The sequence below is a fragment of the Eublepharis macularius genome, chromosome 3, assembly GCF_028583425.1.
Source record: "Eublepharis macularius isolate TG4126 chromosome 3, MPM_Emac_v1.0, whole genome shotgun sequence".
In the NCBI taxonomy this organism is placed as follows: domain Eukaryota; kingdom Metazoa; phylum Chordata; class Lepidosauria; order Squamata; family Eublepharidae; genus Eublepharis; species Eublepharis macularius.
The window spans coordinates 182725129-182742098 of NC_072792.1; the positions used below are offsets into that span (position 1 = coordinate 182725129).

The window sequence follows — 16970 nt, forward strand, 5'->3', positions numbered from 1 at the left end:
ACTCGAAAGCTTATGCTAAAGTTGGTTAGAATTAAAGGTGCTACTGGACTCTACTATTTTTCTATGGCAATATACCCCACTGAGGTCCCTCCCCTTCCCAAACCCCGCCCACTCCAGGCTCCACCCCCCCAAATCTCCAGGAATTTCCCAACCTAGGCCCTATGACAATGAAAGGGCATCCTGCTATTATGAGAAGCCACTAAGTGCCTGAGTCAGCCCGAACAGATAGCATTACCTGCGTCTCATATCTTCGTTCCTTTATGGCAAAACGGCCCATCAACCTGATTCGGAGGCTTGATCCTTACATAATGCTGGTGAGACACAAGCATGCGCCCCACAGCATGCTCCTGCAGGGGGTTGGACTAGATGGTCTGTATGGCCCCTTCCAACTCTATGATTCTATGATTCTCCTATGGGACTTGGCGTGCACATGGCACCTTGTTGACGCTGAAGTGTTCAGGGGCCAGTTTCAATGAGATGCTGCGTGCATGAGAAGTCCCACGAGAGATGACGGGATGGTGAAAATGATGGAGTGAGCGGAGATGGCTAAACTTACAGCTTTGATCAGAGATCAAACATTTTCTCCATTTATAGTAAATTGAAAACCCCTTATTGACTTTCTGCGTGAGATGAGAAAAAAAAATGAACGGATGATTTATGGATTTGATTTCTAAGAAGATAAATTTGGGGAAATTACATAAAAGGGGGGGCAATACTGAAAAGGTCAATTTTGGAGGTACTAAAACTACAGCTATGTTTGTAAAGATATGATAGGTATTGTAGAGAAAACTGAAAATGATTTCTTATACATGTATTATTTTTCTTTCTTCTGTGTTTTTAATTTCTGTTCTTTTCTTTTTTTTCTGCCTCTGTATTTTTTTTTTTGTTTCTTTCTCTTTTCCCTCTTTAATGGGATTTTAAACTTGTCAATAAAGTAAAAAGTATTGTGGGGGGGGGGAAGAGAAGTCCTATGGGAGAGGGCTTTTTACCTCACCGGCATCAAACTGGAACCAAGCCTGAATCTCTTGTTTGTTTGTTTGTTTGTTTGTTTGTTTGTTTGTTTGTTTGTTTGTTTGATTGATTGATTGATTGATTGATTGATTGATTGATTGATTGATTGATTGATTGATTGATTGATTGATTTATGACCCGCCCTCCCCACAGATGGGCTCAGGGCAGCTAACGACAATCAAAAAATACATTAAAAGTCAAAAAACCATAAAATCAATAATTTTTAAAAAGTCATTAAAATAGTCCAGGAGCAGGCTGTTTAAACCGATTTTGGAATGAAGGTGTTATTCTCACAAAGAGACAGTTGTTTTCTCTCAGGTCTTCAGATCTATCGCTAGTGTTGCCAGTTCCGGATTGGGAAATTCCTGGAGACTTTGGGGGTGGAGCTTGGGGAGGGTGTGGTTTGGGAAGGGGCGCTACCTCACCTGGGTATAATGCTAAAGAGTCCACCTTTTAAGGCAGCCATTTTCTCCAGTGGAACTGATCTCTGTCGCCTGGAGATCAGTTGTGATTTCGGGAGGTCTCCAGCCGCCACCTGGAGGTTGGCAAATCTATCTGTGGTGGGCCTTTAGAATCACAGAATCCTAGAGTGGGATGGGGTCTTAGAGACCATCTAGTCCAACCCCCTGCCCAATGCAGGAACAGCCTAAAGCATCCCCAACCAGTATTTGTCCAGCTGCTCCCTGAAGACTGCCAATGAGGGGGAACCCACCACACCCCTAGGCAACCGATTCCACTTCTGAATTACTCTTATTTTTCTGCTTCTCCTGTTCTGGCCGGCTCAGCTTTGGCTCTGAGCTTGCTCGTATGCCTTCAGCACAAGCAGAGATCTTTCAGTCTCTGCTTTTCATACAGTAAAACGACGGCAGTACTGGCCGATACACCACGTGGAGTAATGCATGTGGAAAACATTACATTGGAATGCAAAGATCTGGGAGGGAAAAGGCAAGAGCGGGCAGGATCCTGGTTCGAAAGCCTTTCCTGAAAAGTCAGCAGGGAACAGCCTTATTCTGACTCACTCGCTGCTTTCCAAGATCTCAGGGAAAGCGCCGTCACAGACCTGAAAAATAGTACAGAGTCCAGTAGCACCTTTAAGATTAACCAGCTTTATTGTAGCATAAGCTTTCGAGAATCACAGCTCTCTTTGTCAGATACATCGTCAGATGCATCTGACAAAGAAAACTGTGGTTCTTGAAAGCTGATGCATCTGACGAAGAGAGCTGTGGCTCTCAAAAGCTGATGCATCTGACAAAGAGAGCTGTGGTTCTCGAAAGCTGATGCATCTGATGAAGAGAGCTGTGGTTCTCGAAAGCTGATGCATCTGACGAAGAGAGCTGTGGTTCTCAAAAGCTTATGCTGCAGTAAATTGGTTGGTCTTAAAGGTGCTACTGGACTCTACTATTTTGCGACTACAGACTAACACGGCTAACTCCTCTGGATCTTTACAGAGCTGCTCTGTGCAACCCATTCCTGCTACCTTACCGATAGTTAACACACTGTCAGGGCCAACAGCACATGGCATGTATGAAGCCACCTGTCTGTTTAGTGCATTTTTGTCCCATTCTTCCAAAGTGCATGGAGTGGTGAGGGTGGGCCTGCCTTCCCATTGTATCTCCACAACAACCCTGCCAGGTAGGTTAGGCTGAAAGGGTGTGACTAGCTCAAGATCACCCTGGGAATGGCTGAGTGAGAATTTCCACCCAGGGGACAGATCCTCACTGGACACTCTAACCCTTACACCCTACTGGTTCTCTATATCACAGCTGCATATACTGGGCCATACTTTGATCCTGGCCTAGTATATAGTTTGCCTCAACTGGCAGCATCTCTCACGAGCTTGGGAAAGGGTCTTTCTTAACCCTGAGGAGTTAGCCATGTTAGTCTGTAGTTGCAAAATAGTAAAGAGTCTAGTAGTACCTTTAAGACTAACCAACTTTATTGCAGCATAAGCTTTTGAGAACCACAGCTCTCTTCGTCAGATGCTGTGGTTCTCGAAAGCTGATGCTGCATCTGACGAAGAGAGCTGTGGTTCTCAAAAGCTGATGATGCATCTGACGAAGAGAGCTGTGCTTCTTGAAAGCTTATGCTACAATATAGTTGGTTAGTCTTAAAAGTGCTACTGGATTCTTTACTGTTTCTTAACCCTGATACCCAAGACCCATTAATAGGCATCAAACCTCGTGCATAAAAACCTTGTGTCCCCAATGAGAAATGTACTATTGTGAAACAGTAAGTGAAACATTTTAACTCTGATACAAATGTTGGTGTTTTTATGGAATTATGAAAATTACGGCAATAGTAATCTTCTTAATTTCATGATATAGAGTCAATTAAGCAGATATATATGTCATATAATTGATTGGTATAGTGTAACTTAAAATAATTTATATATAATTAGTTGTAAGTGTAAGATGACATTATTATATCTTTTGGAAATATTTTAAAATCTTTGTTCTTTTTCAAACCAGTAAATAAAAAGTAACTTGTAATAGTGAGATAAATAATTATTTTCATTTTCATCTAATTTGATGATATAGTTTAATATTTTACATACCGGAAAATGTTATATAATTTGCTGCACTTCAATAATCCTTGTAATAATTCTTGTAATGTGTATCTATAGTCTTTTTTTCCTAACTTAAACCTTTTGTTCCCTTTCTCTTTTTTATCTGTACCCGATTGTTTAAAAAATAAAAATATTTATTCAAGGAAGGAAGGAAGGAAGGAAGGAAGGAAAAGAAAGAAAGAACGAACGAACGAACGAACGAATGAACGAACCACGTGTACCTGTTAGGGGTACCTGGATGAGGGTATACCCATGGGCCTAAAGTGCCAGGCAAATAACATGATTTGCTTTTCTATCTAATTTAGGTTCAGCCTGGGAAGGGCAAGGAAGCTCCTTGCTGGATCAGACCAAGGGCCCAGAAGGAAACTGTTTGTGGCTCTCAGCAGCCCTGCATTTGGGGGTCTCTGATGCCCGAGCCCCGTTCACTCTTACCTTTGGAGGTCTTTAAGCCTGCTGGTCTCTTCTTCGAGGTACGTGTGCAAATACTGCAGGAGTTCTCTCTCAGTCGCCAATGCTTGGTGGATGCTCAGCATGGATGTGAACGTTTCTGCCTCCAACCCTTGCAAGAGTCCAAGGAGGGCCACCCCAACAAACCACGACATCATCCTCACCCAGAGAGAACTGTCCTGTCTTAGCCCCGACCTTTCCCCGGGGCTTGGTGCCGGACTCTTCCTCTCGTCCTGAAGCTGAGGCAGCCCAGCTGTTTTCAGAGCCATTTCGCCGGCCTCACCTCTGCTCCTACGCTGGGATCTCGTCCACAGCTGGGAAATCCATCTAACAAGAACCTTTCCATGAGCGAAACGAGAGGAATAGAAACCAGATGTGCAGGGGCAGCAGAAAAGCCCACCGTGGCGGGTCTGCGCTCCAGGCACCACAACGCTGTGACGATCTGCTCTGCAGCTTTCCCTTGCACACCAGTGCTGAAAATGTGATTTGTAAACAGAGGAGGAGAAGGAAGCCACACCAGCCAGTCTCTGGTGCTAATGAGCTGTGCAGCCAGTTCGGGAAGCAAAGGAGTTGCAGCCAGACTTTTCTAGGGCTTGAAGTTGATGGCAGAATTCAGGCGATGTGGAATTGCTCTGCAGTGAGTCAGAGGCTAGGGAGGTTGCTCTGCCTGCTCTGGGGGTTGGGGGCCCTCCCGGGCGTCTCCTGGAGGTCAGGCACTGTTTAGTATTTAGTGGGTGTTTGGCAGGCCTTCCAGGCCTTGGGGATAAGGTTGCCAGCCTCCAGGTGGTGGCTGGAGATCTCCTGGAATTATGACTGATCTCCAGGTGACCGAAATCAATTCCCCTGGAGAAAATGGCTGCTTGGGAGGGTGAACTCTATGAGGCCCCTCCTCTCCCCAAACCCCACCCTCTCCAGGCTCCACCCCCAAATCTCCAGGATTTCCCCAGCCTGGAGTTGGGACTTCCCTGTAGGGGAGTGGAGTCAGCCAACTGTCGTTTGGAGTAGATACCTACAAGAGTCTTTTTTTAACCCATAGCAACAGGAATACTTGACAGATAGGGTTGCCTGCCTCCAGGTAGTGGCTGGAGATCTCCCAGAATTACAACTGGTCTCCAGGCCACAGAGATCAGTTCACCTGGAGAAAATGGCTACATTGGGGGGCTGGACTCTATGGAATTATGCCATGCCAAGGTCCTTTCCCTCCCCAAACCCCCATTTTCTCCAGGTTTCTCCAGGTTTCACTTCCCAGATCTCCAGGTGTTTCCCAACTTGGAGCTGGCAACCCTATTGACAGACCAGTGGTTGGTTTTATTCCCATGGGATTGTTTTTTTGAGGGGGGCTCTCTGGGGTCCCAAATCAGGGCCTTATTGAGAAACCTTGAAAATCCTTGTTCAGGCCCACAGGAAAAGCCAGATTTGTTAAACAAAATGTTATTCAGTGGCTTCTTTCTCCAACTGACCTTTGGAGTGTTCCTGAATTACCTACAGCAGCCCTAAGACAGAAATCAAGTGTCTCGGGGAAAATGAAATGCTCCCACCCAGGTTTCTGTATCCCCCCCCCTTCCCCCAATTTTAATGACCGGTTTGTGCCCCGTTCATTCTTTAGCAGAGGGACTTGCGCTCTGTATGATCTAAGGTATTCCTGGGAGGTACATAAAAGGAGGAGGTGCAAATGTAGGCAAATGTGGCTTTGATAACTGGCCAATGCTGCAAATTTCTTTTTGTTTAAAAAACAAAACTTTTTGTGCAGTTCTCCTTTCAGGTCCAAAGAACAATTCCTATACTGCCATCTAATGGAGAATTCGAACATGACAAGCAGAGGGTCCACAGCTCAGTGAAAACTGCAAACGAAGTGTGTCTGAAAGCCAAGCTACAAGTGACGAATGACACTTGAACGGCAAGTAAAGACTCGCGTGTATTCCTCCCTCTTCACTTGCGCTCCACTTGTGCGCCACTCGATCACATCAAATCCAGCTGAAGCCTGAAGGATAACAACATTCAATTTATATACCATCCTTCAGGCAACTTAACGCACACTTATTATTATCCCCTCAACAATCACCCTGTGGGTGGAGCTGAGAGAGCTCTGAGAGAGCTGTGACTGACCCAAGGTTGCCCAACTAACTTCAAGCAGAGGACTGAGGAATCAAACTCGGCTCTCCAGATTAGAGTCTTGCCACTGTTAACCACTACACCAAACTGGGTCTCAACTAGCAGGCACGAGCAGCTGATATGCTCTGAGCCAGGGAACCAAGTGATCTCATTGCATTTTGTTCAGATGTGCATAGTTTTGCTTGCAAGAACACATCCATGCCCAAGGTCCTGTCCACATGACAGGAGATGTGTCCGTTGATGGCTATTTAGTTCTCCAAGGCACTGTACAGAAATGAAGGCCTGGAGACTGCAGGGTCACTCCTCTGATGCTCCGCGCTTTTTTTCTGGCCCCTTTTTGACTCATTGAAAGATGCTGGCCTCATTTATTTATTTATTAAGAGGATTTCTATGCCACCTCTTCAGAGGCCTGCTCTGAGCAGCAGCATCAAAACGGTGGGGGGAATGGACCTTGAGCCACGCTGCGACATCACTTCTGGGTGCACCGGAAGTGACGTCACAGCACTGTGCAATGCCAGTTTCTGGTGTCTCCCCACCCCCAAAGCTCCCTGGGGTTGCCAGCTGAAGGCAAGCACTCTTACTGGAGCGTAAATACTGTTGACCTCAGTGGAATTCACTTCTGAATAAACGCGTCCAGGGTTCATGCCTCCCAGAGCCAACGTTGTGCTTAATCCAGCTACTCTCAGCTGTGGTGCGGCAGGACCGCGCCAAACCCCTCCCTTGTGCAACGAAAAGGGCAGAGCTGCATGCCGGTCGGCTGCAAGGGATGGACAGAAAGGCAGCGACCAGGCAGCGCTTCATCATGAAGGTCTTAGGGCCAGGAATTCTCCTGCTTCTGGCGCTACTGGGATTACTTTGTAAGTAGCCTCAGGTGATTGAATGCAAAGGGACTCCTGAACTACGGGCTGTTCTGTAAGGAAGTTTGTTATGCAGGGATGGAGGGGGAAAGCAGCACCCGCGTGGAGCTCGCTCTGAAGGTATCGAAGATCCAAAGCCTTTGAGCTAGGCTTAGTGCCACCCAGGTGAGCCGGTGCAGAGAGCGCCAGCCACTCAGCCAAGTTTTGGGGTGTCTGTAGCTGCTGTAAGATTACCAGCCTCCAGGTGGGGTCGGGAGATCTCCTGGAATTACAGCTGATCTCCAGGCAACAGAGATCCCCTGGAGAAAACGGGTGTTTTGGAGGATTGACTGTACGGCATTCTGCTCTGTTGGGGGTCTGTCCTCTCTCCAAACCCTGTCCCCCGCCACGCTCCACCCCGAAACCTCCGGGAATTTTCCAACCCAGTGCATTCCAAGATTGCTAACAATGTAGGGTAGGTTTGGCCTGTGTAAGCATTACCGTTGTTCTACCGGCCCTGATTTCGTGCCTTTTAAAAGGACTCCCGAAACATCATTTTTAAAAAAGCTGGCAAAATTACACCGGTTTCATATCTTTGAACTGAGCTACCACTAAAGACAGAAATCAATGCTGGCCACCCTGTTGTGTTAGGAAGTCAAGCACTGTTGCCCTTGGTAAGCTTAGTTTGTTCTTTACGGCTGAGATTCGCTGAAAATGCAGATTCTGTTTAAAGTGGGTACAATCAGTGTATGTGTGCGGGGATCACAACTTTTGTGCACAGAAGCTGCCTGCACATCAATTCTTGATCCTGAATTTGCACTTTTGCAAAGCAATGTTAGACTTCCAGGATTTTGGGCTGAGTACTAAATCCCAGTCTTCATAATTATTGCTACCTTATTGAAAGAAATTGTCCTGTATCCTATTACTCCACACAATTCCTGCAATTCCTGAGGCTGGAAAGCCTTAAACTTTGCCGAATGGAATGGTAGATTGTTAATGGAACTGCCAGATTATAATTGCTGGTAGTAGTCTTATTACAGAACTCTGGTATCTTGAAAGAAATACAAACACATAAGAAACTTCTCTTAAAATAAGAGATGTCTCGAAGCCATGTTAATTAAACCCACAAAACGGATATATTGAGATACTTGTATCCTGAAAACAAGAAACAGCTCATTTTTGGAAAAATGGTTCTATGGAATATGAGATTTCTTGACTACCCAAACAAACGACACTTTGATTCATCTGCGAAACATGTTGTGGTTGCAACCCACTTTAAGGAAGTCTATGCCGGGCTAAAGTTATCTGCAAATTTCAGCTAAAAAGAGCAAGTTTTAGCAATCAAGATGCAATCTTGACAGTGTTCATGTCCCCCAAAATCCATCCTCTAGGGCAGAAGAGTAAAGAGTCCAATAGCACCTTTAAGACTAACCAACTTTATTGTAGCATAAGCTTTCGAGAACCGTAGCTCTCTTCGTCAGATGCATCTGATGAAGAGAGCTATGATTCGATGTATTGTCGAAGGCTTTCACGGCCGGAGAACGATGGTTGTTGTGGGTTTTCCCGGAAAACCTGGGAAACCCACAACAACCAGAGCTGTGATTCTCGAAAGCTTATGCTACAATAAAGTTGGTTAGTCTTAAAGGTGCTACTGGACTATACTATTTTGCAACTACAGATTAACACAGCTAACTCTTCTGCCTCTAGGGCAAATCTACATGCAGCCGAACCACATTGTCTGCCTGCCAGGACCTTGCTGAAAATGGACAAATCACACTTTGTACCATAACAATTCGGGGAGCAGCAGCTGAAAGACAGATCAAGCCCTGGCATTGTGTGTTAATCCGTGGGATTTAGTTGGGGCAGCATCAGGTCAGCTCAGGCATCCAGGATCGCCACATGATCCCGTTCCACGTCAAATTTTGCCAACGAGGTTACACGTTGGTGAAATTGCTTGCAGGCCTGGCCCACCGATTGCACAAGAAAGACATCTGCCCCGATGTTACCTAGGAACACTCAAAATACAGGTGTTGATTGGCAGCCCTGCTGTCCCAGCTGTTCTGCTATCCCCCCTTCAGTCATTATGCTGGAGGCAAGAGAGGGGGAAGCATTGCCTTGCTGGCAGTCCCTCAGGCATCTCCGGCCCTCTAACAGGGCTGGATCTAGGGTTGCCAGCGCCCAGGGCAGCAACCCAAGTGCAGCCTTTTGCATGCGCGCATAGCGCATGCGTGCTCCTGGCGCTGCGTGATGACGTCACTTCTGTGACAATATCATGCAGGGCGGAGCATGCCGCCCGTGCGCTAAGCTGGGTGCCCCAGCACACCATGGAGTTGGCGGAGGCAGTGTGCGGGGCTGGGAAGCCACCTGCGCCATTCACCTGCCCTGCAGGACAGGGGGTGAGCAGCTGCCCCCTGTCCTGCGGGGCAGGTGAATGGCACAGGGGCCTCGCAGCCCCGCACGCTGCCTTTTGCCTGCCCCGCAGGACAGGGGGTGCACGGCGAGCTGGGCGCCCCATCCTGCAGGGCAAGCGAAAGGCAGCGGGGGAGGCTGTGAGGCCACCTGTGCTGCCGCCCACGCGCTCCCAGCAGCTGGCAGCTGTGCCCAGCACCCCCTCCTTGGCGGCGCCAGGGGCAGACTACCCCTCCTGCCCACCTCGATCTGGCCCTGCCTTCTAAACCCTGCCCTCTCCAAGTTCCACTTCCAAATATCCAGGAATTTTCCAACGCAGAGTTGGCAATCCTATTTAGTCTTTTTTTTAAAAAAAAAGTGTGGTGCAAGATTTTAGAGTGCACACCTGAAGCTTTTGCTCCAGGCTGGCTCTCCAGATAACGCACCTGGGCCACTGCCTGGGGTGGCACAAAGAGGAAGATGCTGAAGCCCTGCAGGGGTCTGATGGCTACCCACCATTGGTGGCACAGGGGGGAACTGACATCGCCTCCTGGGTTTGTGACATTGGTGGCTGGGTGGGCCCAGCTGGGCAGCACAGGGTGGGTTTCCGGGTCCAGGTTGAGAAATGTCTGGTGATTTGGGGGGGGGTGGAGCCTGGAGAAGGTGGGGCTTGAAGAGGGGAAGGACCTCAGCAGGGCATCATGCCATAGAGCCCCCCCCCTCCAAAGCAGCCATTTTCTCCAGGGGAGCTGATCTCTGTCACCTGGAGACCAGTTGTAATTCCAGGAGATCTCCAGCCCCCACCTGGAGGTTGGCAACCCTATTGGAATTCTGACACAGGATGGTGGGTGCAACCGCAAAAGGGATGCCACAGGCAGCAGAGCCAGCCACAAAATGGCTTCTGCAGCCATTTTCACATACTGAAAATCCTTATTCTGTGGTGGCAGTTGCTACCAAAGCAAGTTTTAAAACATCTTCACAATCAGAAGCTTTTTGCTGGGCAGAAGCACCACCTCGCCTTCCCTGCTTTCTGAAAAATATTCGGTGGTCACCAGGAAAGGTGTCAGTGGGCGCCACGTTTCCCATGGGCACTATATTACAGACCCACGCTTTGGCACATGCCCCAAACTAGAGTTTCAGATGAATGCTAGAGTGTCACCCTGATGCATTGACATCACTTCTGGTTCATGCTGGAAGTGACGTCGTGATGCGAGTGATGCTAAAACTGGTAGGTCTTTACCCCCCAGATTTCATGCTGGTTGCCTGCTTCAGGTTTGCACCCTAGTTGGGGACAAAGAATCTCACTATAAGTCTTTCACGTGTGTTCCATGAAGGAGGTCTGAGGTTCCCTCCTGTCGCAGGATCCAGATAAACAAGTGATTAAGCAGGATAAACAACTGATTTTCGAGTAAGCCTGCCATGTATTAACCATCCCGTTTGCGTACTACCCTGGCCCAAGCTGGACAGAAGGTGGCCGTTCCACTGGCCTCACGTACTTGTGCCAACCAGATGGGTGTCTGCCGCCGATTCTGCTTGACTCACGAGACCAACATCGGGATTTACGGCTGCCCGCATCGCTACAGGTAAAGACCAGCTCTTGTTGGTGCTCCCGCAATACACTCTTGGGCTATCTTGATAGCATTGGGTCTTATTACATCTCAGCAACCTGCTTTATCGCAGCCAAATCGATTGTTTGTTTGTAGTTACAATAAATACGAACTTACAGAGTAACCACAGAAATGCTGTTCAAATGAACTGCTCTGATATTTATTTGCAATTTAATCTGGGATATATGAGGGAGAAGCTTTAAATGTGATCGAGACCCCTCTCCGCAATCATGACATTCCTTCTTCCCCTTCTGAAATCTGAGTGCTAAACTACAAGAGACGAATTACACGAGGATGCTCACGTGAAGGGAGTCACAATGTTAGCCAGGAAGCCGAGTTTTATCAGAAGGCTTTGTCAATTTGTCAACTACAGAGCAGCAAAGATCTTTCCTGTTCACCTCCTAGAAGGGGAGCAGGCAAAGAGGAAATAAACCCTCTGAGGAATTATCTTTGCTGGCTTTGTAGAAAGGGGAAATTGACAAAGCCTTCCGATTTGTCTTTTAAAACTCAGCTTCTTGGCTAACACTGCAACTCCCTTCACGTGAGCATCCTCGTGTAATTCGTCTCTTGTAGTTTACCTCTGAGACACCAGTCCTGCTTACTCCAGGAGTTTTAAGAGGATTAAAAATCTCTGAATTCCTAGAAGGGTTATTTTGTAAGCTGCCTGCCCTGGAGAGGTGGCATAAAACTTTTCTGAGTAAATAGGACAGCAAGATTTGAGTCCAGCGGCACCTTTGAGACCAACAAGACGGCTTCTTCAGATACTTTGTGGGTCCACTAGATTCAAATCCTGTTCACTCCCACACCCACCCACAAACTTCACATCCACAGGCAAACGCATGCACAAGTGCACTCTCACAGAGACGAGTTAGATGTGTGTTGGGGACCAACAAAATTTTCAGGGTATAAGCTTTTGAGAGTCAGAGCTCCCTTCTTCAGATTCCGCATTCTTCAGATTCTCTAAGGTGTCACTGGACTTAAATCCTCCAGTTCTACTGCAGACCAACACAGCTGGCTACCGATCTGAAACTAGAGGAAGGGAAGATCCAAATGCAGTAATCTCATACTGCCAATAAGGACCCCCATTTCCAAATATGCAGGACGGGACAGGGGCACTGTCTGAAGTAGGCAAACCATCTAGCCCCAGTACTGAGTGCTGCAAACAGCCACACAGGGTCCCACCTTCTTAGAGGGATATACCCCACCTGTTTTGTATGAGACTCACAGGTCTCTGGGTTCTTTATCTGGGGGGCCTTGCACACAGCAAGTCAAGCACTCGAGACACAGGCATGAAACGGAAAAGCAGGCACTCTCAATGCAGAAGCAACGGCAAACAAAACTTCATTCTAATCTAAGCTAAAAACTAACTAGACCAATGACTAACTTGCATACTCCGGTAGCTCAGGTGCTCACACTCACGGCCTACCCCTGGGCTGGGCTGGAAGGAGAAAAAAAAAACGTAAGGAGTTAGCTTTTAAAACATAATCAACCGATCAGAGCTCAGTGTGATAGCAAGGTAGCTGGCCAGAAACAGAAGCCGTGCAGAAAGCAAAGCTTTCTGTCTCTCAAGGCCCCCTAGTCAGAACACAAGCACCGGGTGCACTTAATTAGCTGAGCTATTCTAGACAGGCACTACAGGACCCTCTACTCTTTTCTGCATCTTCAACTTATGGTGGATTCTAAGGAAAAACGTTGTGTATTCCTGTACTTAAAACTTGTGTGATGGGAGTGGCAGTAACCCCGGCAACAGAACCAGATGCTCCTTATCGTCATGTGAACGGCTCCGTGATTTCTTTCTCTGCCTCTTGCCACTGCAGGCAACAAAAGGCCCAGGTGGCTGTACAGAGTGAATAGGGAGCAACGGCCAGGTGGGCCCTAGCTTTAGACGGCCTTCAAAAGGCAATCAGACAATTTTGCGGAGAGGCTTTATCAATGGCCACTAAGTGTAATGGCCAAATGAAACCTCCATGTTCAGTGGCAGTCTACCTCTGAATAGCAGTTGTTGTGGGGAACCAGGAGGTGGCTTGGGAGCGTCTGTGGGAAGCGGGATAGTGCGCTAGATGGACTACTGGTCTGAACTAGCTCTGCCAATCTTTCCTAAGAGTAGGTTGGACCTTACCACGTGATTCTATAGCTATGATTTTGAAAAAGCTTCTTCTTCCTTTACTCCAAGGTGCTGCCTGCCGAGGATATAGCATCTGCAATGGCTGAACTTCATCCACACATTCCAATCCTGAGAAAGACTGTACAGGTGCCAGCTATGCAGAGGAACAGCGTCTGCCCCTCCACCGTCATTCCAGCCAGAGTTCTGCAGACTGTCGTCATCTCCTGAAGGCCGTGTAATTTTCCAGTTAATACAGGAGTTTTAGTTGTAGATTTTCCGGGCTGTATTGCCATAATCTTGGCATTGTAGTTCCTGATGTTTCGCCAGCAGCTGTGACTGGCATCTTCAGAGGTGTAGCACCGAAAGACAGAGATTTCCCAATGTCAATGTGTGGAGAAGATGTTAGCAGGTAATTTGTATCTACTCAGGAAGGTGGGTTTGGGCTGAGTCATCCTGTAAGAGTTTCCCAGGGTGTGGAATGCTAATGGGATACAGTGAAGCTTCCCCCCATTAGCATCACGCACCCTGGGAAACTCTTACAGGATGACTCAGCCCAAACCCACCTTCCTGAGTAGATATAAATTGCCTGCTAACATCTGCTCCACACATTGACACTGAGAGATCTCTGTCTTTCGGTGCTACACCTCTGAAGATGCCAGTCACAGCTGCTGGCGAAATGTCAGGAACTACAATGCCAAGACCATGGCCATACAGCCCGGAAAATATTACAACTAACATTCTCTGGCCATGAAAGCCTTCAACAATATATTAATACAGGCTTGTTTATAGAATGGTTCTTTGGTAGCAGATACCTATTGGCTCTTCCCATCACAGTATCACTTTGCCAGGTGAATTTAGTCCACAATTCCGTGTCCTAATCCAGTTTTGCAGAAATCTTAAGAGAAAGAGCCTTTTTACCCCCGAAGTCCGGCTGCCCCGTGAAATTCTCTGCATGTGGTTCTTCAAATTAGGAACGATGGCTGCCTGTTGCCGATGCAAGATTTAAGGCCAATAGGGGTAGACTAGCTTGAAGTCTGTCACTTCTTTAGAGGAAAAAATGATATAAAATACTGCCTGTTTATGGAAGCTTCTCAGACCCTTGAGGATGGAGCAGAATGCATCTTGAATAATTAAATTATTGCCCTTTTCTTGGAGATCTGTCGTCTAACACTGTATTTTCCCAGAAGTGAGGTAAGGCTATGATGAAACGGCTGGCCTTGGGTTCCAGAGTATAACGGGAATATGGTTATTTTATATTCCGGAGTATATTCCGGAATATTTTATATTCCAGAGTATAACGGGAATGTGGTTATTTTATATTCCGGCGTATGTTCAGTTCTACGAGCACCATCTGATTTTGAAGGGTTGGAACTTGTCAACCGCACCAAGGCTATGAAGATGAGCTAGTTAGGAGTCATAAATTTTTAAAAATTCTATCATACGCACACTCTTTCTCCCCTCAAAAAAGGAACAGGGGCAGAAGGCAAGCGATCCAGAGAATTCTTATTCAAAGACACCATCTTCCAAAATATGTAACTGTTCCCACACTGTTTCCTGTCCAATACATACAGCCCATAATTCACAAGCTTGTTAAAGCTGAGCACTTGAGAGTTAGAACTGATTCTGTCTCCAGAGGCATGCAATGGGCTTCAAAGTGAATTCTTCGCCTTAGCTAGCCTGCACAGAACAGCCCACGTCTCCCTCTAATATCAGGAAAACACAGCATGTAATGGAAGGCCGGTCCAAAAATTATTGCAAAAGGGTAGTGACAGTCAGTTGTAGCAAAGATCAAGATGGGTAAACGTGTTTGTCTGTCTGTAGCAGTAGAAAAGAGCAAGAGTCCCGTAGCACCTATATGACTAACGAAATTTTGGTAGGGTATGAGCTTTCGTGAGTCACTGCTCACCTCTTCAGATACAGCTCGAATGAGAGTCCCATCTGTGCTTATATCTTGGAGAGTGGAGTGATTTCAGATGCTGAGTGACAAAAGCCGGTGAATGACAAAAGCAGTAATGATTGGATAGGGTGGGGTATGCAGAGGGGTGGCGGGTGAGGAGAAATCAGCATTGGTAATGAGACAGGAAGCCTAGGTTTTGATTCAGTCCGGGTAGATGCATTGTCTTGAGCTTCGTTATCAGTTGCAACTATCCAATCACACCTGCGATTGTCATTCACTGGCTAGTCATTCGGCATCTGCAATCACTCCACTCTCCAAAATGTAAGGACAGATGCTCACATTCTAGCTGTATCTGAAGTGAGCTGTGACTGCATCTGACGAAGAGAGCTGTGGCTCTCGAAAGCTTATGCTACAATAAAGTTGATCAGTCTTAAAAGGTGCTACTGGACTCATTATTTTATGACTCACAAAAGCTCATGCCCTACCACAGATTTACTCTTGCTCTTTTCTACTGCTACAGACTGACACAGCTACCCATCTTAGTTTTTTTAATATGGTTGTCATACCTTACACAGGTTCTGTTTGCATTGTTTCTCAGTTCTGTAATTCCACTTCTACTGCCTTGTTTATTGGATGTTTTTATCTTGCATGATCAAATTCCTTTTTTAATATGTCATATACCCTTGGCCAAATGGTACACTCCTATCTGGGACAGCTGTCTTCTTCCAATAAGCGCACAGGTTCAGGCAGGGCATACATGGAGCAGTGAGGGAGAAAGGGGACACCCGCCTAGCCAGCCAGCTCAATCTTGGCACTCAATAGGGTGACAGATGTCGCTGCTACATCAACCCTCCTTGAATATCAGCAAGAAAGGCAGGCTAAAAATGAGTGTAAGAATAAAATAAATATGCGAGAGTTCTTGCATGGAGTTAAACTTGCACATAAAGGCTTAGGACAGCCTTCTTTTAAGCGTGCTGGTTTATTGCCTGTAAAAGTTCAATACACGGGGAGCAATTAAAAAAAATACAATTCCTCTCTGCAATGTGAAGTCCCCATTAGCTGCTTCCATGTGAAAAGGAAAAAAGCGTTTGAATCACGCTCTTCCAAACAGTCATAAAGCATGCAGATTTTGTTGTGCTCAGGCACCCGCACTCTTAACTCTGATGTGCTGGTAACGATTTTGGGTTTGTGTTTTGAGCAGACTGCGAAACGTTTATTTAAAATTGGAAGCAGAAATGGAAGGGAAACGATGCTTGCTGACAGCATAGCAAGGGAAAAAAGAGGCGGAGAGGGGAGACGTATGACAGCCAGTTTGGTGTAGTGGTTAAAGAGCGTGGGACTCTAATCTGGAGAGCAGGGTTCGATTCCCCACCCCTCCACTTGAAGCCAGCTGGGTGACCTTGGGCGAGTCACAATTCTCTGGAGCTCTCTCAGCCCCACCCACCTCACAGGGTGATTGTTGTGGGGTAATAACAACAATAATAACAATACTTGATTTATATACCGCCCTTCAGGACAACTTAATGCCCACTCAGAGCGGTTTACAAAGTATGTTATTATTACATACCACTCTGAATGGGCATTAAGTTGTCCTGAAGGGCGGTATATAAATCGAATGTTGTTGTTGTTGTTATGTTAAGCAGGGCTCATTTGGAGGAGGAATGCACAGGAATGCAGTTCTGCCAGTTTCCCCAAAAGGTCAGTCAGGTGGCCCCACCTGACTTTTGGCCATTTGGGTTGAGGGAACCCTCCCCTGCCTGGCATCGACCCGATCCCAGTCGTTTTGTCCCCGATCCGGGCCCAAAATGGCCATTTTCGGCCCATTTCCGCCAGGATCGGGGCTGAAACGGCCCGGATCGAGGGCCATTTTGGGCCTGTTCTGGGGCCAAAAAGGCCCTGATCGGGCCACTGCCAGGTGGGGGAACACTCCCATGTCTGGCAGCAACCGAATCCCGGCCATTTCGGGCCCGATCAAATCAATTATGCGAACGACACACTTCCA

General features: G+C 47.0%; 1 protein-coding gene across 1 annotated transcript in view; it reads right to left on the reverse strand.

The window, feature by feature from the left end:
* P4HA3 (prolyl 4-hydroxylase subunit alpha 3) overlaps positions 1-4371 on the reverse strand; it is a 40035-nt gene extending 35664 nt beyond the window's left edge. The window contains exon 1 of the mRNA XM_054974239.1: positions 4010-4371. Within this exon, the coding sequence (XP_054830214.1) occupies positions 4010-4293 (284 nt within the window). The 5' untranslated portion in view covers positions 4294-4371. The remainder of the gene's footprint in view (positions 1-4009) is intronic.
* Positions 4372-16970: the final 12599 nt, after the last annotated feature.